This window comes from Mus caroli, unplaced genomic scaffold (assembly GCF_978045245.1).
Source record: "Mus caroli unplaced genomic scaffold, Mus_caroli_1 scaffold_5, whole genome shotgun sequence".
Classification (NCBI taxonomy): domain Eukaryota; kingdom Metazoa; phylum Chordata; class Mammalia; order Rodentia; family Muridae; genus Mus; species Mus caroli.
Genome location: NW_028227260.1, coordinates 67,172,758 through 67,200,008, shown reverse-complemented (window position 1 = coordinate 67,200,008; position 27,251 = coordinate 67,172,758). Strand labels below are relative to the sequence as shown.

Sequence of the window (27,251 nt, the reverse complement as noted above, 5' to 3'; positions counted from 1 at the left end):
TTCTGGCTTACATAGTCTCTGGTGAAAAGTCTGGTGTAATTCTGATAGGCCTGCCTTTATATGTTACTTGACCTTTTGCCCTTACTGCTTTTAATATTCTATCTCTATTTAGTGCATTTGTTGTTCTGATTATTATGTGTCAGGAGGAATTTCTTTTCTGGTCCAGTCTATTTGTAGTTCTGTAGGCTTCCTTTTTTTTTTTTTTTTTTTTTTTAAGAGAAACGTTGTTGTTGTTGTTGTTGTTGCTGTTTAATGGTAAAGCTCAGTAGACTCCAGCACCAGGGCTGGCATGGAGTCAAAGCAGCAGGGGCGGCTGGGTGACCCCAGGGAGCCTCACATGGCGAAGAGGATGAGGAAGGCAACCATCAAACAGAAGAGTCCCAAGGCCTCAGACAGGGTTCTTGCGCGCGTCAGACTCGACCAGCAAGAACGACGCTGCAACAGGATCCTTCTGCACGCGTTTATTGGGAGAGCTTGATTGCAGAGGCGAAAGGACCCTTAGCCCAGCCCTGGTGCTGCTTTATATAGGCCTAGGAGAGGCGTGTCTCACACCCGGATTGTGTTGTGTTTGGTTGATACTTACAACCTCATTTGCATTCTTACATCTGATTGGTTACTTTCTCTCTCTTCTGATTGGTTACTTTCTCTCTTATCTGATTGGTTACTTTCTCTCTCTTCTGATTGGTTACTTTCTCTCTTATCTGATTGGTTACTTTCTCTCTCTTCTGATTGGTCAATTTCTCTCTCTTCTGATTGGTCAATTTTGGTCAATTCTCAAAACCTCATCTTGGCAAAAAACTTTTCTGCCTATGTATGCGTGGTGGCCAGCAGAAGCCTGTGCCACTTTGCAACAGCACATGTGGCTTCCCACATCTCCCCCTTTCTGTTTTAATAAAATGAGGCTGGACTAGGCCTGTGCAATTATGTCCATCTGCTGTGGCTCCTGTTTTAGGTCGTTCCTCCAATGTCACAGTCTTTTCCCGTCGTAGGGTAACCCTATCGCCACCGGGCCCCGTGCCTTAGGTTGGCCTGTGCATGAGGAAAGTTGCCCGTCTCTGGATACCCCAGAGCTGTGTGACAGTAACTGCTAAATGACCTAGGGCGAACTCTGCAAAAGAGGCCAGCCAAAAAAATGAATTAGTGGGGAAATCATGATCACCCTGTCGTATGCATCAATGTGCAAGGGCTGATCAATGATTGTTGAGTCTCTCTCATGCGCAAGAGCAGAGAACTCAGATGCCGACTAATTCTTGAGCATAGATAACCAAACTTTAGGGGAGGCGCCGTTTTCAATAGCCAATAGTGCCTGAGTTATAATTACCTTGTCACGTTTTTGTTGTGTTCTAAATTTGCATACCAACCAGAGCATGAGCGCCAGTCCACAGCATATGGCAGCACCAAACAAAATCACTCCCACCCATTCCTTAAAGTAAGAGAAAGCAGAGGAAAGCCAAGAGGTAAAGTCTCCAAAGGTCACAGGTTCCACTCTGGTTCCATTAAGGTTCAGGATCTGTATCTGCAGCCTCTTCTGCAGCCTGTCCAGCTCCTGCGACCAGTTTCCCTTCAGATAATTCGATAGGTCTGTACTTTTAATAAAAGAATTATTAATATACCTATTGGGAGTAATGCATACATGCGGAGTGGATGCCACACAACTCATTTGAATGACATCCATCATCTGTTCCATGTTATGCTGTAAAATATCCACTCTCTGATTTACTAACATTAATCCTGAGGCGAGATGAGAATCCACCCTTTGCAGAGTGAGTAATGCCTCAGACGTTTTTTCTGCTATCTGACTTATGGTATCAGCACTATTAACTTGATTGGCCATAGCAATTCCTGCGGTAACCGCTGATGCTGCAGACACTACAATGGCAGTGACAATGGCAGCTGTGATTCCAAAATCTCTCTTCTGTCTAATTAGATTCATTATTGGGAACTTCTCTGGATCTGCCTCAACAGGTACAGGGACCAAGATTGGTAGCTGTACCACTAAGGCTAAGGATTTGGTTCCATTCCAGCATTGTGTCAAAAAACAAGTGATATTTGTACAATCTAACCATTCTGTATCATTTTGAAATTCAGCCAATATAAAGAAAAATGGAGGACTAACACAAACTTCTACTGGAGAGGTAGTCATATTTCTGATAACTCTATTAGTTGTCACATTATCTAAATGAGCAGAGGTATTGGAAAGTGTGGCAGAAACATTCAGTATCTCATGAAAGGTGCCAGTCAGCAGTGCAAAGGCTGACAGACTGGTACTAGCACCTGCCTCATTACTTAAAATCCATTGGTAATATGGCCAAATATTTTCTTTTCCTGTAGCATCTTCCTTATCATTCATTACAGAAAAATCTAAAGGAGGTGACAAAGCAAAACCCTTTGCTATTTCTTTTCGAGGAAAAATTTTTGATTGACAAGGTGAAAAAACTATAGGAAATGTGAGGTCCGGATGACACCAGGGCACGCTGCGTTTGGCAGTAGCATTGCCAACAGGCCATCGTGATCTTTTGGGAATAGTCACCTTTCCCTTTATCATAATAGTGGTGATGTTTATAGGTGAAGTTATATTATTTCCAACATCACCTGAGCCTAATTGCTCTCCTTGGACGACTTGCGTTAAAGCATTAAGTAACACTTCAGAGCTCACTTTATTTTGGATAATGGGGTCTGCCCAATTAGAGATAACCTTTTTCTTTAAAAATATACAGGGTGTAAAAGGTCTATCCACATCATGCACAAAGCATAGTGTATAATTTAAATGAAAACTCGTACTATTATACACCCGTGGCTCTTGAGGAGTTTGTCGTGCACAAGGCGCATCCAGAAAACATTCTGTTGCATAAAACAAAGGCAAGGTGGAAGAATTGGAATGTACCGGTAAAGGTACTGGCCATGATCTTACTATGGCCCACAAAGGTATACTTATCCCGGTCTCAATCATCAGGAGCAGGAATAGCAGGATCATCTTGGGATTCATCTTGCTCTTTTACGGTCCTTGTCAGTCGCGTCGGGACCCAAAGTGGATTTTCTTCACCCTGTGGAAAAACACAAATAGCTCCCCGGGATCTGATTAAGATAGGATCCGGGCCATACCATTTATTATCAAGGACATTTTTCCATTTGACCATTTCATTGGGCGATTGAGGCCATTGTCCGTGCCTTTCGGCTGGTGATCTTCCAGCATCATCCAATTTTAAAAAATTAAGAGTAAATATTGTAAGGGATAGAGCCATCTTTGGCGTCATAGCCTCTATTCCCCCTTTCTGTTTTTGCAAATATTGTTTCAAAGTACGATGAGCTCTCTCAATGATGCCTTGGCCCTGTGGATTATAGGGCAGTCCAGTAATATGTTTCACTTGCATTTGTTTGCAAAATTGGTTAAATTTAGAAGAAGTATATGCAGGACCATTATCTGTCTTTAGCACTAGGGGCTTACCCCATGCAGCCCAAGCCTCTAAGCAGTGAGATATGACATGAACTGCTTTTTCCCCTGACAAGGGAGAGGCATGTAGGACACCAGAACTGGTATCGATGGACACATGTACATATTGTAATTTCCCAAAAGCTGGGATATGCGTGACGTCCATTTGCCAAACATCTAGGGGTCGCACTCCGCGAGGATTAACGCCCACGGAAGGTGCATTAATGAATTCTACACACCTACCACACTGGAGGACAATATCTCGAGCTTCTGTTCGTGTGAGCTTAAACTTTTGTCGTAATGTAGAAGCAGGGACATGATAAAGTTGATGAAAATTTTTTGCACTTTCTATAGAATTGTGTGATAGGAAAACCGTATCTCTGGTGGCTGAATCAGCAATTGCATTACCCTTAACCATAGGTCCAGGTAATGATGTATGTGCTCTAATATGTTGAATATAAAAGGGATGCTCACGCATCAAAATACAATTTTGTATTTTCCTCAAAGTTTCAGTTACTGGACTAGACTGCTTAAAATTTCCAACAGTCTCTAACATTAGTACAGCATTAACCACATAAACAGAATCAGAGATAATATTTATGGGCATAAGAAATCTTTTAAAGACTTCTAAAACCACCAAACATTCTACCAATTGAGGGGCTCCTGGTGTAAATTGCAACCTTACAGACTTTTCATTAATCACATAACTTCCAATTCCTGTTTTGGATCCATCTGTATAAATATCAATGGCTCCCTTTATAGGAGTGTTAGCCGTTACCTTTGGAAATATAACTGGATGTAATAACAGAAAATGTAATAAAGGATGTTTAGGATAATGATTATCAATTAAACCAGAATAACTGCATCTAAGAATAGCCCATTCATCTATAGTCGCACACAACGTCTGCATTTGTGCAGCAGTATAGGGGACAATTATGCTATCCAGCATTTTTCCAAAGTGAGTAATTGAACTTTTTATGCCTTTATGGGCCATATTTGCCACCATGGTGGGATAATGCTCTATAGTCTTATTAGGGGATATGTGTGGATGTATCCATACTAGAGGACCATCTTGCCATAATACAGCAGTTGGCAAGTTTATGGTTTGTAATATGCATAGGCAAAAAGGTTTTTGCTCATTTATACGATTTAGCTGTGCTGTTTGGATTGCTTCTTCTACCTTCCTAAGAACATCAGAAGCCTCAGGTGTTAATTGTCTCAATGAGGTAATATGTGATTCACCTTCTAAAATTTGAAATAGAGGTTTTAATTCCGAAGTAGGGATCCTTAAATAAGGTCGAATCCAATTTATATCTCCTAATAATTTTTGAAAATCATTTAATGTCTTTAGATGATCTTTTCTTATACTAATCTTTTGTGGGGTAACACACTGTAAAGTAATAGTGGCTCCTAAAAATTGACTAACATTAGACTGCTGCACCTTTTCTGGTGCAATAATCAAGCCATTATTTTTTAAAGTTTCATTAAGAAAGCCATAAGCTCGCTGTATACTTTCTTCTTCAGGTCCACAAATCACAATGTCGTCCATATAATGACAAATTTTTAAGGAGGGGAAACCATCTCTGACTGGTTGTAAAGCTTTTCCTACATATATTTGACATATGGTAGGGCTATTTGCCATTCCTTGGGGTAACACTCGCCATTGATACCTTTTATCAGGCTCCATATGATTAACAGAAGGTAGGGTAAATGCAAATCTAGGTTTATCTTTCTCGTTTAACGGAATGGAAAAGAAACAATCCTTAATATCTACTACTATAATTTTCCAATCCTTAGGTAGAGCTGAAAGTAGGGGGAGTCCTCTTTGTACGGGACCCATAACTTGCATTTGTGCATTAATGGCTCTGAGGTCATGTAACAATCTCCATTTACCTGACTTTTTCTTTACAACAAAAATAGGGGTGTTCCAGGGTGATTGTGTGGGTTCTACATGTCCCAAGTCTAATTGTTCTTGTAAGAAATCTTTTAAAGACTTCTGATTGGTCAATTTCTCTCTCTTCTGATTGGTCAATTTTGGTCAATTCTCAAAACCTCATCTTGGCAAAAAACTTTTCTGCCTATGTATGCGTGGTGGCCAGCAGAAGCCTGTGCCACTTTGCAACAGCACATGTGGCTTCCCACACAGGGTAAACCCCAGAATGGCATAGGAGAAGAGCTGCTGCTTGAGAGACGAGTTCCTGGCATAGCCAATAATCAAGCTACCAAACACTGTGCCAATGCCAGCCCCTGATCCAGCTACACCAACTGTGGCGGCCCCAGGACCAATGAACTTGGCTGCTGTGTTGATGTCCTGGGAAATGACTATGGTCTGGAATTCCCGTCGGGCCACCTGGAGAGGGGAGCTGCTGCAGGAAGGCTGTTTAGATGGGGCCTCTGGTCTGCTCAGGAGGGAGGCAGACACAGGCCTGATTAGACCCCTGGTACAGGAGCGAATCAGAACTGGAGAAATGAGCAGTTCCTTGGTGGTCTGCATTTTTCAATCGGCACTTCCACTCCCCTGCAGCCCCTGCTTGGCCCACAGCACACTCCCTTCTCAAGGTGACTCTGTAGGCTTCTTGTATGTTCATGGTCATCTCTTTCTTTAGGTTTGGGAAGTTTTCTTCTATAATTTTGTTGAAGGTATTTGCTGGCCCTTTAAGTTGAGAATCTTCATTCTCATCTATATCTATTATTCTTAGGTATAGAATACCTCATTGTGTCCTGGATTTCCTGGATGTTTTGAGTTAGGATCTTTTTGCATTTTGCATTTTCTTTTTTTTTTTTTTTTTTTTTTGGTTTTTCGAGACAGGGTTTCTCTGTGTAGCCTTGGCTGTCCTGGAACTCACTTTGTAGACCAGGCTGGCCTCGAACTCAGAAATCCGCCTGCCTCTGCCTCCCAAGTGCTGGGATTAAAGGCGTGCGCCACCACGCCCGGCACATTTTGCATTTTCTTTGATTGTTGTGCCCATGTTCTCTATGGAATCTTCTGCACCTGAGATTCTCTCTTCCATCTCTTGTATTCTGTTGCTGATGCTTGAATCTGTGGTTCCAGATTTCTTTCCTAGGGTTTCTATCTCCAGCGTTGTCTCACTTTGGGTTTTCTTTATTGTGTCTACTTCCCTTTTTAGGTCTTGTATGGTTTTGTTCAATTCCATCACCCGTTTGGTTGTGTTTTCCTATATTTCTTTAAGGACTTCTACCTCTTTAGCAGTGTTCTCCTGTATTTCTTTAAGTGAGTTATTAAAGTCCTTCTTGATGTCCTCTACCAGCATGAAGAGATATGATTTTAAATCTGAGTCTTGCCTTTCGGGTGTGTTGGGGTATCCAGGACTGGCTGAGGTGGGAGTGCTGGGTTCTGATGATGGTGAGTGTTCTTGGTTTCTGTTAGTAAGATTATTACGTTTAACTTTCGCCATCTGTTATACTCTGGAGTCAGTTGTTATAGTTGTCTCTGGTTAGAGCTTGCTCCTCTCGTGATTCTGATAGCCTCTATCAGCAGACCTGGAAGACTAGCTCTCTCCTGAGTTTCAGTGGTCAGAGCACTCTCTGTAGGCAAGCTCTCCTCTTGCAGGGAAGGTGCACAGATATCTGGAGTTCGGACCTGCCTCCTGGCTGAAGATGAAGGCCCGAAACAGGGCCTGTCCCAGAAGCTGTTAGCTTCTGTAGTCCACACTCTCACCTGTGCAGACTAGTCACTGAGGGATCCGGGAACCAAGATCTCAGCTGTTTTCTTTACCTACTTTATTGTACCTCCAAAGCCCTAACATGGATTCGTTTGTTGGAATCTGGTTACTGTGAGTCACAATGATTAGTAGTCTCGGGATCTGTATTCTGACTCACAGCTATAAAATCCCAGCACTGGGAGACTGAGACAGGAGAATTACCAGAGGTTCAAGGACATCCCAGGTTAAATAGTGAAACCCTTTCTTAAGCAAATAAGATGGTATGGGAGGAGTGGTTGGCTTCCTCATTAGTTGTACAGTGGTGGGATGAAGTCAGGTAGGCATCAGAACCTGTACTTCACCCTCGTTAAGAGTGCATCATCTCTTTCATCTTTGGCTCCTCCCAAATTCAAAGAATTGCCTGACAGATAAATTTCTATAACCTCCAAACTGCCTGTAATTTAATTTTTTGTGTGTAGATTTTAAACAGGATTTCATGTAGCTAAAGCTGGCCTTGAACTTCAGATCCCCCTATGATCTTAAAGAGATCACAAGTCTTGTCACTGTTTTCGGTTTTTGTTGTTGTTGTTTTTTGTTTTTGTTTGTTTGTTTGTTTTGATAGGGCCTCACTACATAACCCTAGCTGGTTTCAAACTTAACCTTTTGCTTCAACTTCTGAGTCCTGGAATTACAGGTATGTGCCACCATACCTGGCTGAGAGTTAAAAATTTGACTCCTAACTTATTTGAAATTTTTTGTTGTTCAGTTTTTATAACATTGTTCAGACTTTTCTTGAACCTCTCCTCCTCATCTCAAGTGCTGGGAAGTATAGGTATGTATTACCACAGGTGTGGGAAGCCACATGTGCCGTTGCAGAGTGGCGCAGGCTACTGCTGGCCACCATGCATAAGTTTGGGCAAACAGGAGCGGCGGCGGCGGCTGTAGCAGCGGCAGGAGGCGGCGAGAAGGACCCGGCGGCGGCGGAGCAGGAGGTGGGAAGGTGCTGGAGGCGTTCGCTCTCCGCGGGGACCGGAACACGGCCTCTCACCCCCTCCCCCCGGCTCGCGCTGCCGCCCGGTAGTTGGCACCTCTGCCCCAGCCGACCCTACGCGGTGGTGACGGAGGGAGATGGCCCGGGACCGCGGGCGCCAGTAACGGGGAGGTGCCGCGAGCCGCCGAGGGTGCGCTGAGACCTGGTGCCGGGGCTGCCCGCCGTCCGCCCGCCGCCCGCGCGCCCGCGCGCCCGCCCGCCCGCCTGCCTGCCTGCCTCGCGGCCGCTCTCCCCCTCCCCGACACACACACACACAGCCGGGCATTGATGGTAATGTATGCGAGGAAACAGCAGAGACTCAGTGATGGCTGTCACGACCGGAGAGGGGACTCTCAGCCTTTCCAGGCACTTAAGTATTCTTGAAAGAGTCACCCCAGTAGTGGTGATCACAGACATGGAAAGATGTGAGACGCCGCAGATCCTTCACCACCAAACAAAATGTTGCGGAGATCTAATAGTCCTGAAAACAAATACAGTGACAGCACAGGTCACAACAAGGCCAAAAACGTGCACACTCAGAGAGTTAGAGAAAGGGACGGTGGGACCAGTTACTCTCCACAAGAAAACTCACACAACCACAGTGCACTTCATAGTTCAAATTCACATTCTTCTAATCCAAGCAATAATCCAAGCAAAACTTCAGATGCACCTTATGATTCTGCAGATGATTGGTCTGAGCACATTAGCTCATCTGGAAAAAAATACTACTACAATTGTCGCACAGAAGTTTCACAGTGGGAGAAACCAAAGGAGTGGCTTGAAAGAGAACAGAGACAAAAAGAAGCAAATAAGTTGGCAGTTAATAGTTTCCCAAAAGACAGGGATTACAGAAGAGAGGTGATGCAAGCAACAGCCACTAGTGGGTTCACCAGTGGAATGGAAGACAAGCATTCCAGCGATGCCAGTAGTTTGCTCCCACAGAATATTTTGTCTCAGACAAGCAGACACAATGACAAAGACTACAGACTGCCAAGAGCAGAGACTCACAGTAGCTCTACGCCAGTACAGCACCCCAATCAAACCAGTGGTTCATCCAACCGCTACCCCAAGCACTGTTCCCTCTAGTCCATTTACGCTTCAGTCTGATCACCAGCCAAAGAAATCATTTGATGCTAATGGAGCATCTACTTTATCCAAACTGCCTACACCCACAGCTTCTCTCCCTGCATAGAAAACAGAGAGAAAAGAATCTGCTCCAGGAGACAAATCAATATCACATTCTTGCACAACTCCTTCCACATCTTCAGCCTCTGGCCTGAACCCTACATCTGCGCCTCCAACATCTGCTTCAGCAGTACCTGTTTCTCCCGTTCCACAATCAACAATACCTCCATTACTTCAGGACCCAAATCTTTTTAGACAGTTGCTTCCTGCTTTGCAAGCCACACTACAGCTTAATAATTCTAATGTGGACATATCCAAAATAAATGAAGTTCTTACAGCAGCTGTAACACAAGCTTCCCTGCAGTCTATCATCCACAAGTTTCTTACTGCTGGACCATCTGCTTTCAACATCACCTCGCTGATTTCTCAAGCTGCCCAGCTTTCTACACAAGCCCAGCCATCTAATCAGTCCCCAATGTCTCTGACATCTGATGCTTCATCCCCAAGATCCTATGTGTCTCCAAGAATAAGCACACCTCAAACTAATACAGTCCCTATGAAACCTTTGATTAGTACTCCACCTGTTTCATCCCAGCCAAAGGTTAGTACTCCAGTAGTTAAGCAAGGACCAGTGTCACATTCGGCTACACAGCAGCCTGTAACTGCTGACAAGCAGCAGAGTCACGATCCTGTTTCTCCACGAAGTCTTCAGCGCTTAAGTAGCCAGAGAAGTCCATTACCTGGTCCAAATCATACTTGTAGTAGTAATGCATCCACTGCAGCTGTTGTACCACAGAATGCATCTGCTAGACCTGCGTGCTCACTAACACCCACTCTAGCAGCGCACTTCAATGATAATCTCATAAAGCATGTTCAAGGGTGGCCTGCAGACCATGCAGAGAAACAGGCATCAAGATTGCGTGAAGAAGCCCATAATATGGGAAGTGTACACATGTCAGAAATATGTACTGAGTTAAAAAATTTGAGATCATTAGTTCGAGTATGTGAAATTCAAGCAACTTTGCGAGAGCAGAGGATACTATTTTTGAGACAACAAATTAAGGAACTCGAAAAGCTAAAAAATCAGAATTCCTTCATGGTTTGAAGCTGTGAATAATTGCACATGATCTCATAGAGGAACTGTAAATCTACTGCCCAGCCATAACATTTTGAGCTGCATTTAAGTAGACTATGGACCGTTAAGCTGGGCAAATGAAATGACAAGGGGACGGGGTCTGTGAGAGTCAATTCAGGGGAAAGATACAAGATTGATTTGTAAAACCCTTGAAATGTAGATTTCTTGTAGATGTATCTTCACGTTGTAAATATGTTTTGTAGAGTGAAGCCATGGGAAGCCATGTGTAACAGAGCTTAGACATCTGAAACTAATCAATGCTGAGGTGGCTAAATACCTAGCCTTTTACATGGAAACCTGTCTGCAAAATTAGCTTTTTTTAAAAAAAGAAAAAGAAAAAATTGGGGGGGGGTTAATTTATCATTTAGAAATCTTGCATTTTCAAAAATGCAGTGCAAGCGCCAGGTGATCTGTGTCTGCGGATACGATTGTGAACCTTAGGAGCAGTGTACAAATATCATGAGACAACTGAGCAGCACTTGCATCTCATCAAGAGCAGTGCTGCTCCATTTGTTTTGCAAAGATATGTTTTCATTTCCTGTATGTTCCATTCCCTCTGAAGTCCCTTGGCCTGATTTTATCCATTTTTTTTAAGGTGCCCCCTTTCCTTTCTTGGGGCACTGTTGCTGTGGCACTTTTCTATAACCTTGTCATTCCTATGTACAGTAGCTGGAAGTCACAGTGAGCAAGCATAACCCACGTTTGTATAAATTATTGAAATCCATTTTCACCTAAGAATGGACTTAAGAAGTACTGCTGGGCAAGTGTGCTGAAAGTGCATTAACAAGGAAGTGGCCCAATGAACATGGTTGTGGGAGGGGAAAGGAGAAACAAAGCTAGTCAGATGTGAATTGTATCTGTTGTAATAAACATGTTTAACCAAAAAAAAAAAAAAAAAAGTTTGGGCAAACAACCAATGCTTACTTATGCAGTAAAGTTTTTTGCCAAAACACTGCCTGGCCCGGGCATGATAATGAGGCTCTGCAAAGTACTAAGAGAATAACCAATCAGATGTGAGACATGCAAATGAGGTATGTTAATGAGGTACTGTGAAATACTGAGAGAGAGTAGCCAATCAGATGAGGAACATGCAAATGAGGTATAGTGCATAACCAATCCGGGTGTGAGACACGCCTCTCCTAGGCCTATATAAGCAGCACCAGTTCTGGGCTCCGGGTCTCTTCGCCTCTACAATCAAGCTCTCCCAATAAACGTGTGCAGAAGGATCCTGTTGCAGCGTCGTTCTTGCTGCCACGCGCAAGACACTGGCAGCTTATGTTTTTCTTTATATAGTTATATACATGTACATATATTATATATATATAATTTTAATTGATTATTTGGGAATTTTACATCATGAACCCTAGTCATATTCACTTCCCAGTCTTCCCAGTTCTGCTTGCTCACTCTTGTGACCTCCCCCCTGAAAAAGAAGAAAGCAAGTCCAGTTTGTGCTTCCCATATAGTCACTGGAGCATGGTCAAACTCCCAGTGGCCAGCCCCTTAAAGAGTGAGTCTTTTCTCATCACAACTACCAGAACCCCTCATGCTGCATACACTTCAGCATCCTTACCACAAGTTTTAAGTTTTCTTTGACAGCTTCCTGTGTAAGCTGTTATTTTCTGGGAGTGTGGTGGGATAGGGTGGTTTCTTATACCTACCATTGACCAAGCCAGCTCAGTCAGTCAACAGGGCCTCGAGCGCAGGAATGAGGATTGAAAAGAAAAAGACAACTAGACAAACGTTATAAACCGACTCCAGCCAGTGTTGAGGCTGAAACAGCTTTAATTTTTCCCAGCCACCTTTTATACCATTCTCTGTACTAGCAGGCAATAGGGTCAGTTCTCAGATCAAAGGCAAAGAACAAAGAGATCACACCAGGTAGTAATCAAACAAAGCAAGTCACTTTGGGGGCTTACAGGGATTACCAAGACAAAAGGGAAGTCACACTTTCCTTGGCTGAATTCACCTTGATCCTTGCATCAGCCCTGATGTGAATATTCTTATCTGAGACTACTTCTTCCTCCAGAGCCCAGTGATAAGTACTTGCCAAATTTTTATAAGCAGCAAATTGCTATAAGCGGCACCACATACCATTTAGAATTTTAGCTTATACTTCTAATTCATATAGTCAAGGAATCTCCATTTTGATGGAGAAGGGAGAAAGTTACCCATTTATTAGTTCAGGAAGCTATTCATTCGTTGGCAATTCAGTAAGGAATAGTACAGCTTGGGACTAGCGCTGTTAAAATCAAGTTTTAGCTATGCCACTTTCTAGTTGTTCGACCTTTTAAAATAAGAGCACTAATATTGCATTTTAATATTTTTATGTGTATAAGTGCACACGAACCCCATACACACATGTCCATAAACTATGCCTGAGCTGGTGCAGACAGAGGCCCAAAAAGGGTCGGAAACCCTGGACCTGGAGTTATAGAGAGTAGTGATTGGCCATGTGGGTGCTGGGAATTAAACTCAGGACCTCTGAAAGAGCAGCCAGTTCTCTTAACCACTGAGCCATCTCTTCGACCTTACCTATTTTAATTTTTAAGACATATGCATATGGTGTATGTATCTGTGTGTGTGTGTGTAGGCCACAAATTACTCTCCATCTTTTTAGGTCACTGTATTGATTTTCCCTCCTGCCCCACCCCACCCCCACCTCCAAGCACTGAGATTAAAGAGGTCCCTGGACTTGGGGTCTGAATTTCTATGTTCATGCTTGCTCAATGAGCATTTTAATTGCTGAACCATCTTTCCTGACCCTAACATTGAATCTTTAATTCTTTAGAAACAAGACGACTTTTGCCAAGCTGCGCTCCTGGGCTCCTGTGCTCCTGGGCTCCTGGACTCCCGGACTCCCGGCTCAAGGAATACTTTGGCCTCAGCTTCCTGAGTTGCTAGCTGGGACTAGGCAGGCATGCTAGTGCCTTTTGGGCTCTCTCTCTCTCTCTCTCTCTCTCTCTCTCTCTCTCTCTATATATATATATATATATATATATATATATATATATAAGATTTAATTTTTTAAAAAAATTAAAAAATTATTAGGTTATTTATATTTTACTTTTAAATTTATTTTATATGTATATGGTTTCACTTGCATGCGTGTCTGTATATCATGTGTGTGCCTGGTGCCTCAGGAGATCAGAAGAGGGCACTAGATTCCCTAGAACTGGAGTTACGGGTGGTTGTGAGACACTGATTGGGTGCTGGGAATTAAACCCAGGTCCTCTGTAAGAACAAGTGCTCTTAACCACGGAAATAAGCATCTCTCCAGCCCCTCACCTACTTTTTTCCCCCCCAAGACAGGTTTCACTATGTGGCTGTTCTGGAACTCACTATGTAGACTCAATAGAGTCTGCCTCCCTCTACTTCTCAAATCCTGGAATTAAAGGCTTAAAGGTCTGCACCACCATGCCTAGCCCCCTCAATTTTAAGCCCACACAGAACACCTAGAACAATACGTAACACCTAAAAGCAAATGCATGGGATGTTTCTTTTGTATCGTGTGGCAAAAAAAATAAAATAATAATCGTGAAGTATATAGGTGTCTGCCAGAGGAAGAACAGTGGAAAAAGCACTGGCTTTTTCTTGTGTTTGGAACGGACACTGGGAAGTTTAAAGTAACCAACTTTTTTTTTTTCTTCAGGGTCTGACAGTTCTTGACTCCGGCACCATAGTTCTGTGTCGCTAGATGTTTTTCCGTTGCTCCTCCTTTCTCTCATCTAGGGGTCTAAATAGTCCTTTTCTGCAAGTGCTTACGGTAGTTGGAAGACTAGGGAGACGAACCTTTTAAACATTTGGGAGTTCAAGCAAGGTAGGTCACAAGGCTTGGTGGTGCATACCTTTAATCCCAGCACTTGGGAGGCAGAGGCAGGCGAATTTCTGAGTTCGAGGCCAGCCTGAGTTTCAGGACAGCCAGGGCCACACAGAGAAACCCTGTCTCGAAAAACCAAAAAAAAAAAAAAAAAAAAAAAAGACAATTTGGTATTTTTTCAGTCGCTCAGAAAGTTGCTAGAAGCCGGGGATAGTGGTACACATTTGTAATCTCATGGCTCTAAAGGCAAAGGAGGATTATGAATTTCCAGCCGAGCGGCTCTACACAGACCACATCTCAAAAACAAAATGGATGCGTGGGTTGCTTGAGACCTTTACCCGTTAGTGGCAGATTCGGACTTGAGTTACAGCTCTATATTCAAATGGCGCACTTCGGTGCGGTGCAGCGATATCCAGTACCAGAAACACTGGAGCTGGTATCACAAATTCATAATTCTAGAATTCAAATTTGCCTTATGATCATGCGTGGTAGGTGGGGGCAGAAAAGGCGGGAACACGTCAGCTCCCATGGTCCCTGGGGGCACTGCCCTATAAAAGGCGCGGGCTGAGCGCGCCCATTTTAGATCGCTCCGGGGAGCCGTTGGCGGTTGAGACCTGCTGCCAGACGCGGACCCGACGCGGACCCGACGCGGACCCGACGCGGACCAGACGCGGACCCGACGCGGACCTGACGCGGACCAGACGCGGACCAGACGCGGACCAGACGCGGACCCGGACACGGGAAAGCAGGTACGCAAATGGGCCTTCGGTTCTGTGTGGGAACTTGGCAACCTTCGGACCGTTTTCCCACACAGAAAAAAAAGTGCCGAGTGGGGCCTTGGGTTTGATGCGAAGCCCTTGAGAAGCTCTTGAGGAACTGGGGTGCCGGGCGGGACGCGGACAACCATTAGTCACCGAGTGGGGTGATCTTGAGACGGTTGTGAGGATGCGGGGGCGGACAGGGCTGATGGCGGACTGGTAGACGCCCGAGTTGGGGTGGTTTTTGAGATTTGAGACTACGGTCGCGGACAGGACTGATGGCGGACTGGTAGACGCCCGAGTTGCGGTGGTTTTTGAGACTTGAGACTACGGTCGTGAGGATGCGGGGGCGGACAGGGCTGATGGCGGACTGGTAGACGCCGGAGTGAGGTGGTTTTGAGTCTTGAGACGACGGTCGTGAGGATGGGGGCAGACAGGGCCGATGGCGGCGCTCGAGTGGGGTGGTTTTGAGAAGGGCGTGAGGAAGTGGGGGTGCGGCGGCAGGGCCCGTAGACTCTTGAGAGTCTTGAGATGGTCGTGGGGTTTTGGGGGCGAACATGGCCGATGGCCGTCGGTTACTCGGAGGAGTAGGATAGGTGGTCTTGAGAAGGGCGCGAAGAAGGCAGCGGCTGAGGAAGGGGGACGAAGGCGAGGGGGGCGGGGCGGGGCTGTGGCGGGCACAGACTACAGGTGGCAGAGAAGGCTGAGGCAGGGTGGTGGCGGGCGACGGAAAAAGCCGAGGGGTGGCGGGCGACGGAAAAAGCCGAGGGGTGGCGGGCGCGGGAAAAAGCCGAGGGGTGGCGGGCGCGGGAAAAAGCCGAGGGGTGGCGGGCGCGGGAAAAAGCCGAGGGGTGGCGGGCGCGGGAAAAAGCCGAGGGGTGGCGGGCGACGGAAAAAGCCGAGGGGTGGCGGGCGCGGGAAAAAGCCGAGGGGTGGCGGGCGCGGGAAAAAGCCGAGGGGTGGCGGGCGACGGAAAAAGCCGAGGGGTGGCGGGCGCGGGAAAAAGCTGAGGGGTGGCGGGCGCGGGAAAAAGCCGAGGGGTGGCGGGCGCGGGAAAAAGCCGAGGGGTGGCGGGCGCGGGAAAAAGCCGAGGGGTGGCGGGCGACGGAAAAAGCCGAGGGGTGGCGGGCGCGGGAAAAAGCCGAGGGGTGGCGGGCGCGGGAAAAAGCCGAGGGGTGGCGGGCGCGGGAAAAAGCCGAGGGGTGGCGGGCGCGGGAAAAAGCCGAGGGGTGGCGGGCGACGGAAAAAGCCGAGGGGTGGCGGGCGCGGGAAAAAGCCGAGGGGTGGCGGGCGCGGGAAAAAGCCGAGGGGTGGCGGGCGCGGGAAAAAGCTGAGGGGTGGCGGGCGCGGGAAAAAGCTGAGGGGTGGCGGGCGCGGGAAAAAGCTGAGGGGTGGCGGACACGGGGCGGGGGGCGGGGCAGGAGCTGCGGAAAAAGCCGAAGGGGGTGGGACACGCGACGTAAAAGCCTAGGGATGGCGGGAGGCGGGCAAGGGAAAAAAGAGGAGGGGTGGCGAGACGCGGGCAACGGAAAAAGCCGAGGGGTAGCGGGACACGGGTGACGGAGAAAGCCGGAGGGGGCGCGGGAAAACGCCGAGGTGGGGGCGCGGGACACGAGTGGCAGAGAAAGCCAAGGGCGGGCGGGACACGAGCGGCGGAAAAAGCCGAAGAGGGTGGGACACTCGACGGAAAAGCCTAGGGATGGCGGAACACGGGCGATGGAAAAAGCCGAGGGGTAGCGGGACATGGGCGACGGAGAAAGCCGAGGTGGGGGGCGCGGGACACGGGCGACGGAAAAAGCCGAGGAGTAGCGGGACACGGGCGACGGAGAAAGCCGAGGTGGGGGGCGCGGGACACGGGCGACGGAAAAAGCCGAGGGGTGGCGGGACACGAGCGGCGGAGAAAGCCGAGGGGTGGCGGGACACGGGCGACGGAAAAAGCCGAGGGGTGGCGGGACAATGGAAAAAGCGGAGCGGGGCGCGGGACACGCGACGGAAAAGGCAGAGTCTGGGACAGGGACAATGGTGGCTTGGAACCTAGTCTTGTGCCTAGTCTTAGCATGCCTTGGGAGAATGGTGCATCTCGGCCTGCACCTAGTTGGGAGGCCACAGCCACAGCTTCGTGGAGATGTCCCGAGAGGGTAGGAATGTTGCTGTGTTGGCGGGGCAGGGGACTACTTGGTAAATTGAGACTTAGGGTGTCAGACCGAGGGAACAGTTAGGACGACCATAGCCAGTGTAGTAGTTAGTGGCCTAGCAGGAGGAGTGAGGGGCAGGGTCGAAGCCTGATTGGTGGAAGCTCCCAGAGGTGAGGAGAGCAGTTCCAGAAAATGGCGGCAGCTCTTGGGGGATGGGACACAGGATCTCACTGGAATGTTAGAGAAGCCCGAGGTCTGCGCAGCCAATGGGAAGCCGTGGAGACAGAGCGGGCCATTGCGCAGTAAGAGGGGCTGTCGCGAGGCCTCCTGTGGCTCCCTCCTGCGGCGGGGCCCGGAGTAGCTCGCTCAGCAAGACTAGGCCAGACTAGAGTGAGGACTAGACAGACCCCGCCCCCCCGCCCCCCGCCCCCCGCCCCCCGCGCGCGCCGGATCCAGCCAGTCTGAGCCGCAGCTAGATTGAGTTCGGCTGCAAGGGGTGACTTCAGCTGTGGCTGCCACGCCATAAGAGCAGCTTTAGGGAGAATAGGGGTTGAGCAAAAATTTACTCATGGTGAAATAAAGCTCTTGGTTAAATTGAGGTCTGCCTTCCCCTTTACGCCTCATTAATGTGGCAATTGAAGTGGATTAAGGATCCACTATATGCTTTTGGCTTTTTTTTTTTGGTTTTTTTTTTTTTTTTTTTTTTTTTTTTTTTTTTTTTTTTTTTTTTTTTTGGTTTTTTTTGAGACAGGATTTCTCTGTATAGCCCTGGCTGTCCTGGAACTCACTTTGCAGACCAGGCTGGACTTGAACTCAGAAATCCTCCTGCCTCTGCCTCCCAAGTGCTGGGCTTTTTTTTTTTTTAATGTATATTTTCTAGATAGGGTTTCCCTGAGTGTGTAGTTCAGGCTAGTTTAGAACTCATTCTATAGACCAGACTGGTTTCAAAATCAGATAGGCCTGCCCATGCCTTCTAATTTGCTTGTTTGTTTGTTTGCTTATTTATTTATTTAATTTATTTGGTTTTTCAAAATGGGTTTTCCCTGTGTAGAGAGCTTTGCTCTCTAACTCAGTAATCCACCTACCTCTACTTCTCCAGTTCTGGAATTTAGGGCATTGTTTTTTGGTTTTTTTTTTTTCCTTCTCTTTCTTTCTTTTGTTCTTTTTAAATTTTTAATTAATTAATTAATTAATTAATTTTGAGGCAAGGTCTCAAAATAGCCCTGGCTGTCTAGAAACTGACCAGGCAGGCTGGCCTTCAACTTACAGAGATCTGTCTGCCTCCTAAATGTTGGGATTAAAGCAGTATACCACCGTACCTGACTTTAGATTTTGAGTGTGTAGTTTTTGTTTTTGTTTGGTTGGTTTTGGTTGTATGAGACAGGGTTTCTCTTTGTAGCCCCTGCTGTCCTGGAATTTGTTCGGTAGCCAATCTGACCTCAAACTCACAGAGATCCCCCTGTCATGTCCTTCCAAGTGCTGGGTGGGGTTCCACACATGCACTACTGGATATTTGTCAACCGAGATTTTACTCCTACTTGTTTGAGACAAGGACTAGAAATCCAGACCCAGAGGACTTGATGACCTCTTCTGACCTCAGTGGGCCAAGGCAGGCAAAACACACATAAAATAAAATAAAAGTAAAATAAATAGCCAAAAAAATCTCCTAAAAATTAAAGGAAACAAGTTGGTGGAAACAGTACTGTGAAGGCTAAATTGACAGGAAGCTTGTTAAGTATTTGAAGCCAGTCTGGCTATACAGAGACTTCCAGGTCAGCCTGAGCTACAGTATGAAAACTTGTCTTGAAACATTAAAGATGGGTGAGTTTTATGTTACATATTGTAATAGCCTTTTTGTTTTTGTTTTTCAAGACAGGGTTTCTCTGTATAGCCCTGGCTGTCCTGGAACTCACTCTGTAGACCAGGCTGGCCTCGAACTCAGAAATCCACCTGCCTCTGCCTCCCAAGTGCTGGGATTTAATTAAAGGCGTGCGCCACCACCGCCTGTTTTTTTTTTTTTTTAAAGACTTTTTCTTAATCTACAAAGAAAGTAAAAATTTGGGGGGATTTTTTTTGGGGGGAGAGCTTCTCTAGCACAGCTGGACCAGAGTTTCATTATAAAGTCTATGATGCTGGGCCCAAATTCTTAGGGATCCTCTTGCATCAGACTTCCAAATTCTGAGATGACAGCATACAACACCACACTCACCTTTTTTAAAAGAGTAAATTATAGGAGCTGGGATGTAGCTCAGTTGATAAGAGTATCTGCCTACTCTGCATCCAACCCTGGGTTCAGTCACCAGCATTGCATTAAAGCTGGGCTTGGCAGACACAGTACTGTAATCCCAGTCCTTAAGAGGGGAAGGAGGGAGGAGGATAAAAACTTCAAGGGCACCTTCCATTATATGAGGGTTTAAAGCCAGCCAGGATCTAATCTAAGACATTATCTTTATTTTGGTTTGTGGGTAAGGTCTTGATATTGAGACCAACCTGAACACATTTAATGACTTAAAGCATCTTCGGATGTTGCATTTCAGAAACTGGTTGTTCCCAACATTGATACCTTATGGACTATGTTGTTGGTAGCCCTCATTTAAAAAAATCTCTTTTTCTTTCCCTAGCTATTTTCTGAACATGGATTCAAGCAGCAGCAGCAGCAGCAGCAGCAGCAGCACCAGTGGCAGCAGCAGCACCAGTGGCAGCAGCAGCAGCAGCACCAGTGGCAGCAGCAGCAGCACCAGTGGCAGCAGCAGCACCAGTGGCAGCAGCAGCACCAGTGGCAGCAGCAGCACCAGTGGCAGCGGCAGCAGCAGCAGTAAAGAATGTGAGTAGACTGATTATGGGATGGATCCCCGGGTGGGGCAGTCTCTGGATAGTCCATCCTTTCGTCTTAGCTCCAAACTTTGTCTCTGTAACTCCTTACATGGGTATTTTGTTCCCTATTCTAAGGAGGAATGATGTATCCACCCATTGGTCTTCCCTCTTCTTGATTTTCTTGTGTTTTGCAAATTGTATCTTGGGTGTTCTATGTTTCTCAGATAATATCCACTTAACAGTGAGTGCATCAGCCGCCAAACCCAGACACTATTGCACAATGCCAGAAAGATTTTGCTGAAGGGACCCTGTTATAGCTGTCTTGTATGAGGCTATACCAGTGCCTGGCAAATACAGAAGTGGATGCTCATAGTCATCTATAAGATGGAACACAGGGCCCCCAATGGAGAAGCTAGAGAAAGCACCCAAGGAGCTGAAGGGGTCTGCAGCCCTATAGGTGGAACAACAATAACGACTAACCAGTACCCCCAAGAGCTCATGTCTCTAGCTGCATATGTAGCAGAAGATGGCCTAGTCGGCCATCACTGGGAAGAGAGGCCCCTTGGTATTGCAAACTTTATATGCCCCAATACAGGGGAATGCCAGGGCCAAGAAGTGGGAGTGGCTGGGTACGGGAGCAGGGCAGAAGGAGGGTATAGGGAACTTTCGGGATAGCATTTGAAATGAATATAAAGAAAATATCTAATAAAAAATAAATTGAAAAAGAATGTGAGTAGAGCCCTCTTTCAACAGTAATGTGTATGTTAAATGTCTTTGTAGAGATAACTGAAATGAGATTTGAGACACTTGGCTGGATTTGGTCCTAGGTTTGACCCCTCTTGTGTTCTGTCAGGGTTGTTACAGCTTAGTTCCCTGCTTTAAAGAGCAGGGGAAGATCTTCATGTTTCCTTTTTGTGTTGTTTACCTCTTTTTGGTTCCTGGATCTTCTATTTCCTCTCTGTCTTTCATGTCTTTCATTCTTTTGTCTCTTCTATTTCCATCCCCGCTTTGTCTTTTTATTGCTGGACATAGAGTCTAAGGTAAGTACTCTACAACTGACCTATGTCCTCAGTCTTAGGGAAATTTACATTTGACTAGCACTAATTTATAAACTAATTTTCAGGAGTAAAAGACATATGATCTACTAGATTTTATCATGCTTCTTAATGCTTTTTCTTTCTTTGACTTAGACATGCCTGAACTGCCAGAACAGAAAAAGGCTAGGTAAGTCTGAGAATTGTTGAAACTTGACTTTTTTTATTTATAGTTTTTGGCTTTTTTGAAACAGCCTCACTGTGTAGCCCTGGCTCTCCTGGAACTCTGTAGACCAGGCTGGACTCTAATAGAGATCTGCCTGCTCCTGTCTCCTGATTGCTGGGATTAAAGGTTTGTATCACCATGCTTGGCTAGTTTTTGACTTTTTTGAGTCGGTCTCACTATGTAGCTCTGACTGACTTGGAACTAAAAATATAGATAAGGTTGCATTTGAACTTGTAGCATCTGCTTAAGTGCTAAGATTATAGGACTACACCATCATGCTCAGCTAATTAGTTTTTCAAAATGTCTTTGAACCATGATTTTCCAGTTTCTATCAGTTAAAAAAGTAGACCCTTTCCCCCCTGATCCCAGCACTTGGGAGGCAGAGGCAGGTGGATTTCTGAGTTCGAGGCCAGCCTGGTCTACAAAGTGAGTTCCAGGACAGCCAGGGCTATACAGAGAAACCTTGTCTCGAAAAACAAACAAAAAACAGAGAGAGAGAGAGAGAGAGAGAGAGAGAGAGAGAGAGAGAGAGAGAGAGAGAGGAGAGAGAGAGGAGAGGAGAGAGAGAGAGAGAGGAGAGGAGAGGAGAGGAGAAGAGAAGAGAAGAGGAGAGGAGAGAGAGAAACCAATAATAATAATAATAATAATAATAATAATAATAATAATAAAAGGAACAGCAAGTGTTCTTAATTGCTTAGCTATCTCTCCAGCCCATAGAAGACAGACTCTGTTTGTCTGAGACAGGGCCTCTCTAAGTAGCCTGGCTATCCTGGAACTTGCTTTGTAAACTAAACTGGCCTTGAACTTAGAGATCTGCCTGTCTCTGCTTCCTGAATGCTGCAATCGAACGTATGTACCATCACACCTAGCTTAGAAGAAAGATTCTTTAAGGCTAGAGTAGTACATAGGATAGCAAAGGTTTATCAACTTGGCTGTCCTGGAACTCACTCTGTAGACCAGGCTGGCCTCAAACTCAGAAATCCACCTGCCTCTGCCTTCTCCCAAGTGCGAGATTGAATTTAAGTGTTTGGAATTTTAAAGACTGGGACTTTTAGATTTTTGAATATTTTTAAAAAAGATTTATTTATTATATAAGTACGCTGTAACTGTCTTCAGACACACACCAAAAGAGGGCATCAGATCCCATTATAGATGGTTGTGAGCCACCATGTGGTTGCTTGGATTTGAACTCAGGACCTCTGGAAGAACAGTCAGTGTTCTTAAGTGCTGAGCCATCCCTCCAGCCCTTGAATGTTTATATTGTAGTGTTTATTAATATGTGATCTTGGTTATTATGGCTTAACAGTGACATGTTTTTGTCAAGTTGACACAAGGGGTCAGAGTGAGAACCGTTCCTTTGTGACTCTGCACTCTTATACAAATGTGTCTCAAAGTTGATGAAGAATGATAATCCTCCTGATGAGTTTTTCACTTCCACCACAACTATTTGAGTACTGGCACTCTGACAAGGCCCAGTTTATTCTCAGTACCTGACAGATGCCTCCTTTTGGAAGTTTGCAAGAGGAGGACATGTATATAGGGAGATGGAAAATCAGGAATAATTGAAAGATAGAGTCATTTCAGTGAAGGGGGACAGAGTTGTTATAGGAAACAACCAAAAGTTAACAAGTGACCCTGCTTATTGTAAGATATATGGGAAAATGTCCTAAAGAGCAGAATGTGCTCATATTTTCTTTTTTCCCCCCACCTTATTACTTAGCTGTGTCGTGATTGACTCCGACTCCGACAATACCAGTGACGAAAAGAACACTACAGTCTGTGAAATAAGCAGTGGAGGCAAGTATCATCTCTGTTTAGAGAAACAACTGAGCTCTGAAGCCTTATTATATGTGGTAGTTTTAGAATCTGATTCTGCAAACTTTAAGTTTCTTATGCTTTCATATCCAGTGCCACCATTTCTTTCTCCATCAAGTATTGGATGTTGATATGGCTGGGTCCCTACACCTTGGTTTATTTCCTAACACAGTTGGCACTCTTTCTGCTGCCTTTGACTCTGGATAGAATTCTATCTATCTAGAGCTGTGTTCCTCCCTCTTCCTCTTTTACCATCCTTTAGAGGTAGGAATGACAAGGAAGAGGCGTCTTCCCAACTTGGTGGAGACTGGGCTTTGGAGAGGTTAACAGTGTGAACAGTGCCAACTACTATCTCCATATATTATTGTATAAGGTAGTGAGTTCCAAAAGTTCAGGCAGGCCACAACTGACTAAATAAACAAATTGCTAAGCTAGAGAACTTTCACTTTTGATATACATGCAATACCACTTTATTGAAGCCATTCCCCTTATTTTGCTGTGGATCACAAGGCAGCAGGTTTGTCTTTAGGAACAACTGAGCTCATGCTGTTTAGACAGGTGATTTCAAAGTGGGCACAATACTTTCATTGCTAAGTTTGTCTGTTATTGCTCTCAGTAACAATCTACAACTGATTTTTAATTGTGATTTAGAATGTCCAAGTACTCAACCACTTTTAGTTTAATTTGTGCTCACTATCCTGCCGATGTTTGTATATAGAGTGAACAGAAGGAGTGTATTTATAGATGTCTCTTGAATTTCAGATGAGTCTTCTGACACTGATCATCCAGAAGGTCAGAAGCTTCCACTAATTGTTATCGATGATGATGATGATGGCAGCCCTGATTTGAAGAATATTAAGCAGAAAAGTGATGAGCCCCAAATGTCGGTGCTTGAAAAAGAGGGGGTTGAGTGTATTGGTTCTGACTCAACTTCACCTCATGATGTTTGTGAAATATGGGATGTTTGTGGGAGTTCCAACCAGACATCAAGTGAGCTTGAGCCAGAGGGGGAGCCTGAATCTGAGGCCAAGGGGGAGCCTGAATCTGAGTCCAAGGGGGAGCCCGAATCTGAGGCCAAGGGGGAGCCTGAATCTGAAGCCAAGGGGGAGATGGAGACTGAGGCCAAGGGGGAGCCCGAATCTGAAGCCAAGGGGGAGATGGAGACTGAGGCCAAGGGGGAGCCCGAATCTGAAGCCAAGGGGGAGATGGAGACTGAGGCCAAGGGGGAGCCCGAGTCTGAAGCCAAGGGGGAGATGGAGATTGAGGCCAAGGGGGAGCCCGAGTCTGAAGCCAAGGGGGAGATGGAGATTGAGGCCAAGGGGGAGCCCGAGTCAGAAGCCAAGGGGGAGATAGAGACTGAGGCCAAGGGGGAGCCCGAATCTGAAGCCAAGGGGGAGATGGAGATTGAGGCCAAGGGGGAGCCCGAATCTGAAGCCAAGGGGGAGATGGAGATTGAGGCCAAGGGGGAGCCCGAGTCTGAAGCCAAGGGGGAGATGGAGATTGAGGCCAAGGGGGAGCCCGAATCTGAAGCCAAGGGGGAGATGGAGATTGAGGCCAAGGGGGAGCCCGAGTCTGAAGCCAAGGGGGAGCCTGAATCTGAGGCCAAGGGGGAGCCCGAGGCTGCTGAGGGGGAGTTGGAGACTGAGGCTGCTATGGGGGAGCCCGAGCAAGAAATTACAGCTGAGGAAGCCAAAAAGAAAAGGGCTGCATATCTGCTGGCACAAAAAAGGAAAAGAAAGAGAAAGAACAGATTCATATGTATGTCATCAAGTAAGCCTCGTAGGAAACGCCGTAGGGCTGACCCACAGGATAGGGGTGACCCACAGGATCTGGCTGACCCACAGGATCGGGCTGACCCACAGGATCTGGCTGACCCACATGATAGGGGTGACTCACAGGATATGCCCAGCCTGCCAGGTACATCTGATGAGCCCATTCCATCGGGCCAGCCTGTTCGTCCCCGAAAAGGCATGGCTTCAAGAAGAGGAAGGGGCAGGGGCAGGGGCAGAGGGGCAAAGGCACGAAAGTGAAAAGGGCCTTTTTGCAAATGGCCACTGGTTAGGGAGTGCCACTGTCCATTTTCCTTATGCTCCAGTATATCAGCATTCCCCAATGTTCAATCCCCCTGCAGTGTTTATTTCTTTTTCTTTTTTCTTTTTGTTTTTTTTTTGAGACAGGGTTTCAACAGGGTAAAGCAGGTTTTTTTGAGACAGGGTAAAGCAGGCTGGTCTCAAACTAAAAACCAGCACTCGGGAGGCAGAGGCAGGCAGATTTCTGAGTTCGAGGCCAGCCTGGTCTACAGCGTGAGTTCCAGGACACCCAGGGCTTTACAGAGAAACCCTGTCTCGAAAAAACTAAAAAAAAAAAAAAAAAAATTCCACCTACCACTGCATCCCAAATGCTGGGATTAAAGCCGTGTGCCACCACGCTCGGCTTTTTTTTCTTTTTTCTTTTTTGTTCTTTCTGTATAGCCCTGGCTGTCCTGGAACTGGCCTCAAACTAAAAAATCCATAACAAATGTTTGATAAACTTGTTAAATAAATAGCACTTAACTGTTGGTTCCAAAGTCTCTGGTTGAAGTTATTGGTACTGTGGGTCTTGGAAGAAGGCAAAAAAGACAAGGTTTGACTTATAAATTGAGTGAAGGTGCTGCTGGGGATATGGACTTTACCACCCTCGTGGATAGTTAGTTGATCCATGAGGGCAAAGGGCCTGGGGGTGGGGGTGGGGTTCAGAAGCCCTGTGAGTACACCAGGGCCAGTTGTGGGGAGTCAGATCAACTTTACTTTTGGTGATTTGAGGCTTATAAAATTTTGAGGGGCTGTGGGTAGAAACATCCATGATGTACAATGGTCATTGGCTGAAGGCTTAAAGTACCAAAATGCCTCATTAGTGTGAGGAAGCATTTCAGGAATCTCAGATACTAGCTGAACAGGTTCTTAACAGGAGATGGGGAAATTGATTCTGTAATCTAACTAAGGCTACATGACATTCCTCAGGTAGAGGCATGCCTCGGAGCTTAGAATTCCTCAGTCAAGGGCAGAGAAGAAGCCCTGCCAGTGAAGGGGGTCCTCCAGATTGCCCCGAGCTCGGAGGCTTATCTAGTCATGGTGGACTTTGACCTTAGAGTTTTCCCACCCTATACCAACCTTTAGACTGCACTTGTCTTAGATGCTCAGGCAAGCTAGCCCCCAAGAACCTTCATGAAAGTTCTCTGTACCTGTGACAGACTTACTGGTGACCCTAGATGGAGCCATTCAGAAGGTAGCAGTATGCAGCCTGCCCATGCAGTCTTGTTGATGGGTGCTACCCTGTAATAGCTCTTCTTGAGTTTCACTTTCTGTCAGCTGCTTGATGCTACCAATTTTCATTGTACGAATCAATTTTCATTGTCCTTTCAGCTGATAGTGAACAAAAAATTGGGGGGCTTTCTCAGAAAAAGCACATTGCGGCAAAAGTTGAAAAATGTAAGACTGGATACATGCTGCTCATGTGCTTGCTTGTATGGGATTTGCACATTTTCTTTTGCGTGTTCATCTGTCTGGTGGATACTGGAGACTCCCAAGGGGATGAAGGAGTCTGGCTGAATGAAGCTTTCTGACCCAAAGTGGGGATGCACATGCAGAGTAATGAGGTCACCTCCTGGTTCCCCTCCTTTCTCTCCCTCTAGCCATCCAGCCAAAGTGCCAAGCCTTTGTGCTCTCCTTAAATCCTAGTAGTTAACTGGCAGGGTGCTCCTTCAAACTCAGAGCAGCTCTGGCCTCTGTCCTTAAACTCAGGTCAAAGATGGATATGTGGCCAAGATAACTTTAGGTTTGACATAGCCTAGTTTACACTGATGTAAGGCAACATAGTTGAATGTGATGGGACATTTAATCCCAGCACTCAGAAGGCAAAGGCCGGACAATTAGGAGACCACTCTCAGTATATCAAGTTCAAGGCCCGACTGAACTATGTGATACTCTTACCTCAAAAACCAACAAACAAGGCAATTACAGAGGGGAAGTTAGAGCTTACATGCTTGATCTTGGATGGGAGGGAGGGTAGTTAAAAAGGTTTTCTGAGTTTTTCTACTGCCTTGCATGAACATACTTCCCCCTTCTGTATCTATTCTTGTTTTTTGTTTGGTAGGATTGGGATTAGAACCCTTGGCCTTGAACATGCTGGCAAGCATTCTGCCACTGGGCCACATCCATGCTATCCTGTGAATTTTCAAAGCATCACAGACTCAGGAAAAAAGTGTTAGGGTGAGGAAGATGGCTTGGAG

General features: G+C 46.0%; 2 protein-coding genes and 1 pseudogene across 2 annotated transcripts; 2 read left to right on the top strand and 1 right to left on the bottom strand.

The window, feature by feature from the left end:
- Positions 1–318: 318 nt before the first annotated feature.
- Positions 319–5,930, bottom strand: LOC147004632 (ATP synthase F(0) complex subunit C1, mitochondrial-like). The gene is made up of 2 exons (XM_085837647.1): positions 5,575–5,930; positions 319–400 (listed from the first exon to the last, which is right to left on the bottom strand). Exons 1-2 carry the CDS (start codon positions 5,922–5,924, stop codon positions 334–336), a joined length of 417 nt encoding a protein of 138 aa, XP_085693773.1. The 5' UTR covers positions 5,925–5,930; the 3' UTR covers positions 319–333.
- Positions 5,931–8,358: 2,428 nt separating this feature from the next.
- On the top strand, positions 8,359–11,281 carry LOC147004631 (WW domain-containing adapter protein with coiled-coil pseudogene; annotated as a pseudogene).
- Positions 11,282–14,921: 3,640 nt separating this feature from the next.
- Gcna (germ cell nuclear acidic peptidase) lies at positions 14,922–25,245 on the top strand. The gene is made up of 5 exons (XM_085837646.1): positions 14,922–14,951; positions 19,717–19,919; positions 21,100–21,133; positions 22,890–22,966; positions 23,747–25,245. The coding sequence occupies exons 2-5, from the start codon at positions 19,730–19,732 to the stop codon at positions 25,012–25,014; spliced, it is 1,569 nt and encodes a 522-aa protein (XP_085693772.1). The 5' UTR covers positions 14,922–14,951; positions 19,717–19,729; the 3' UTR covers positions 25,015–25,245.
- The last annotated feature ends 2,006 nt before the right edge of the window (positions 25,246–27,251 follow it).

Coding starts and splice junctions, on each gene's coding strand:
- LOC147004632 (XM_085837647.1), bottom strand. CDS start 5,924: ATGCAGACCACCAAGGAACTGCTCATTTCTCCAGTTCTGATTCGCTCC. Junction 401..5,574: donor GCCATTCTGGGGTTTACCCT/GTGTGGGAAGCC, acceptor GACGCGCGCAAG/AACCCTGTCTGAGGCCTTGG.
- Gcna (XM_085837646.1), top strand. CDS start 19,730: ATGGATTCAAGCAGCAGCAGCAGCAGCAGCAGCAGCAGCACCAGTGGC. Junction 19,920..21,099: donor CAGCAGCAGCAGTAAAGAAT/GTGAGTAGACTG, acceptor TCTTTGACTTAG/ACATGCCTGAACTGCCAGAA. Junction 22,967..23,746: donor CTGTGAAATAAGCAGTGGAG/GCAAGTATCATC, acceptor CTTGAATTTCAG/ATGAGTCTTCTGACACTGAT.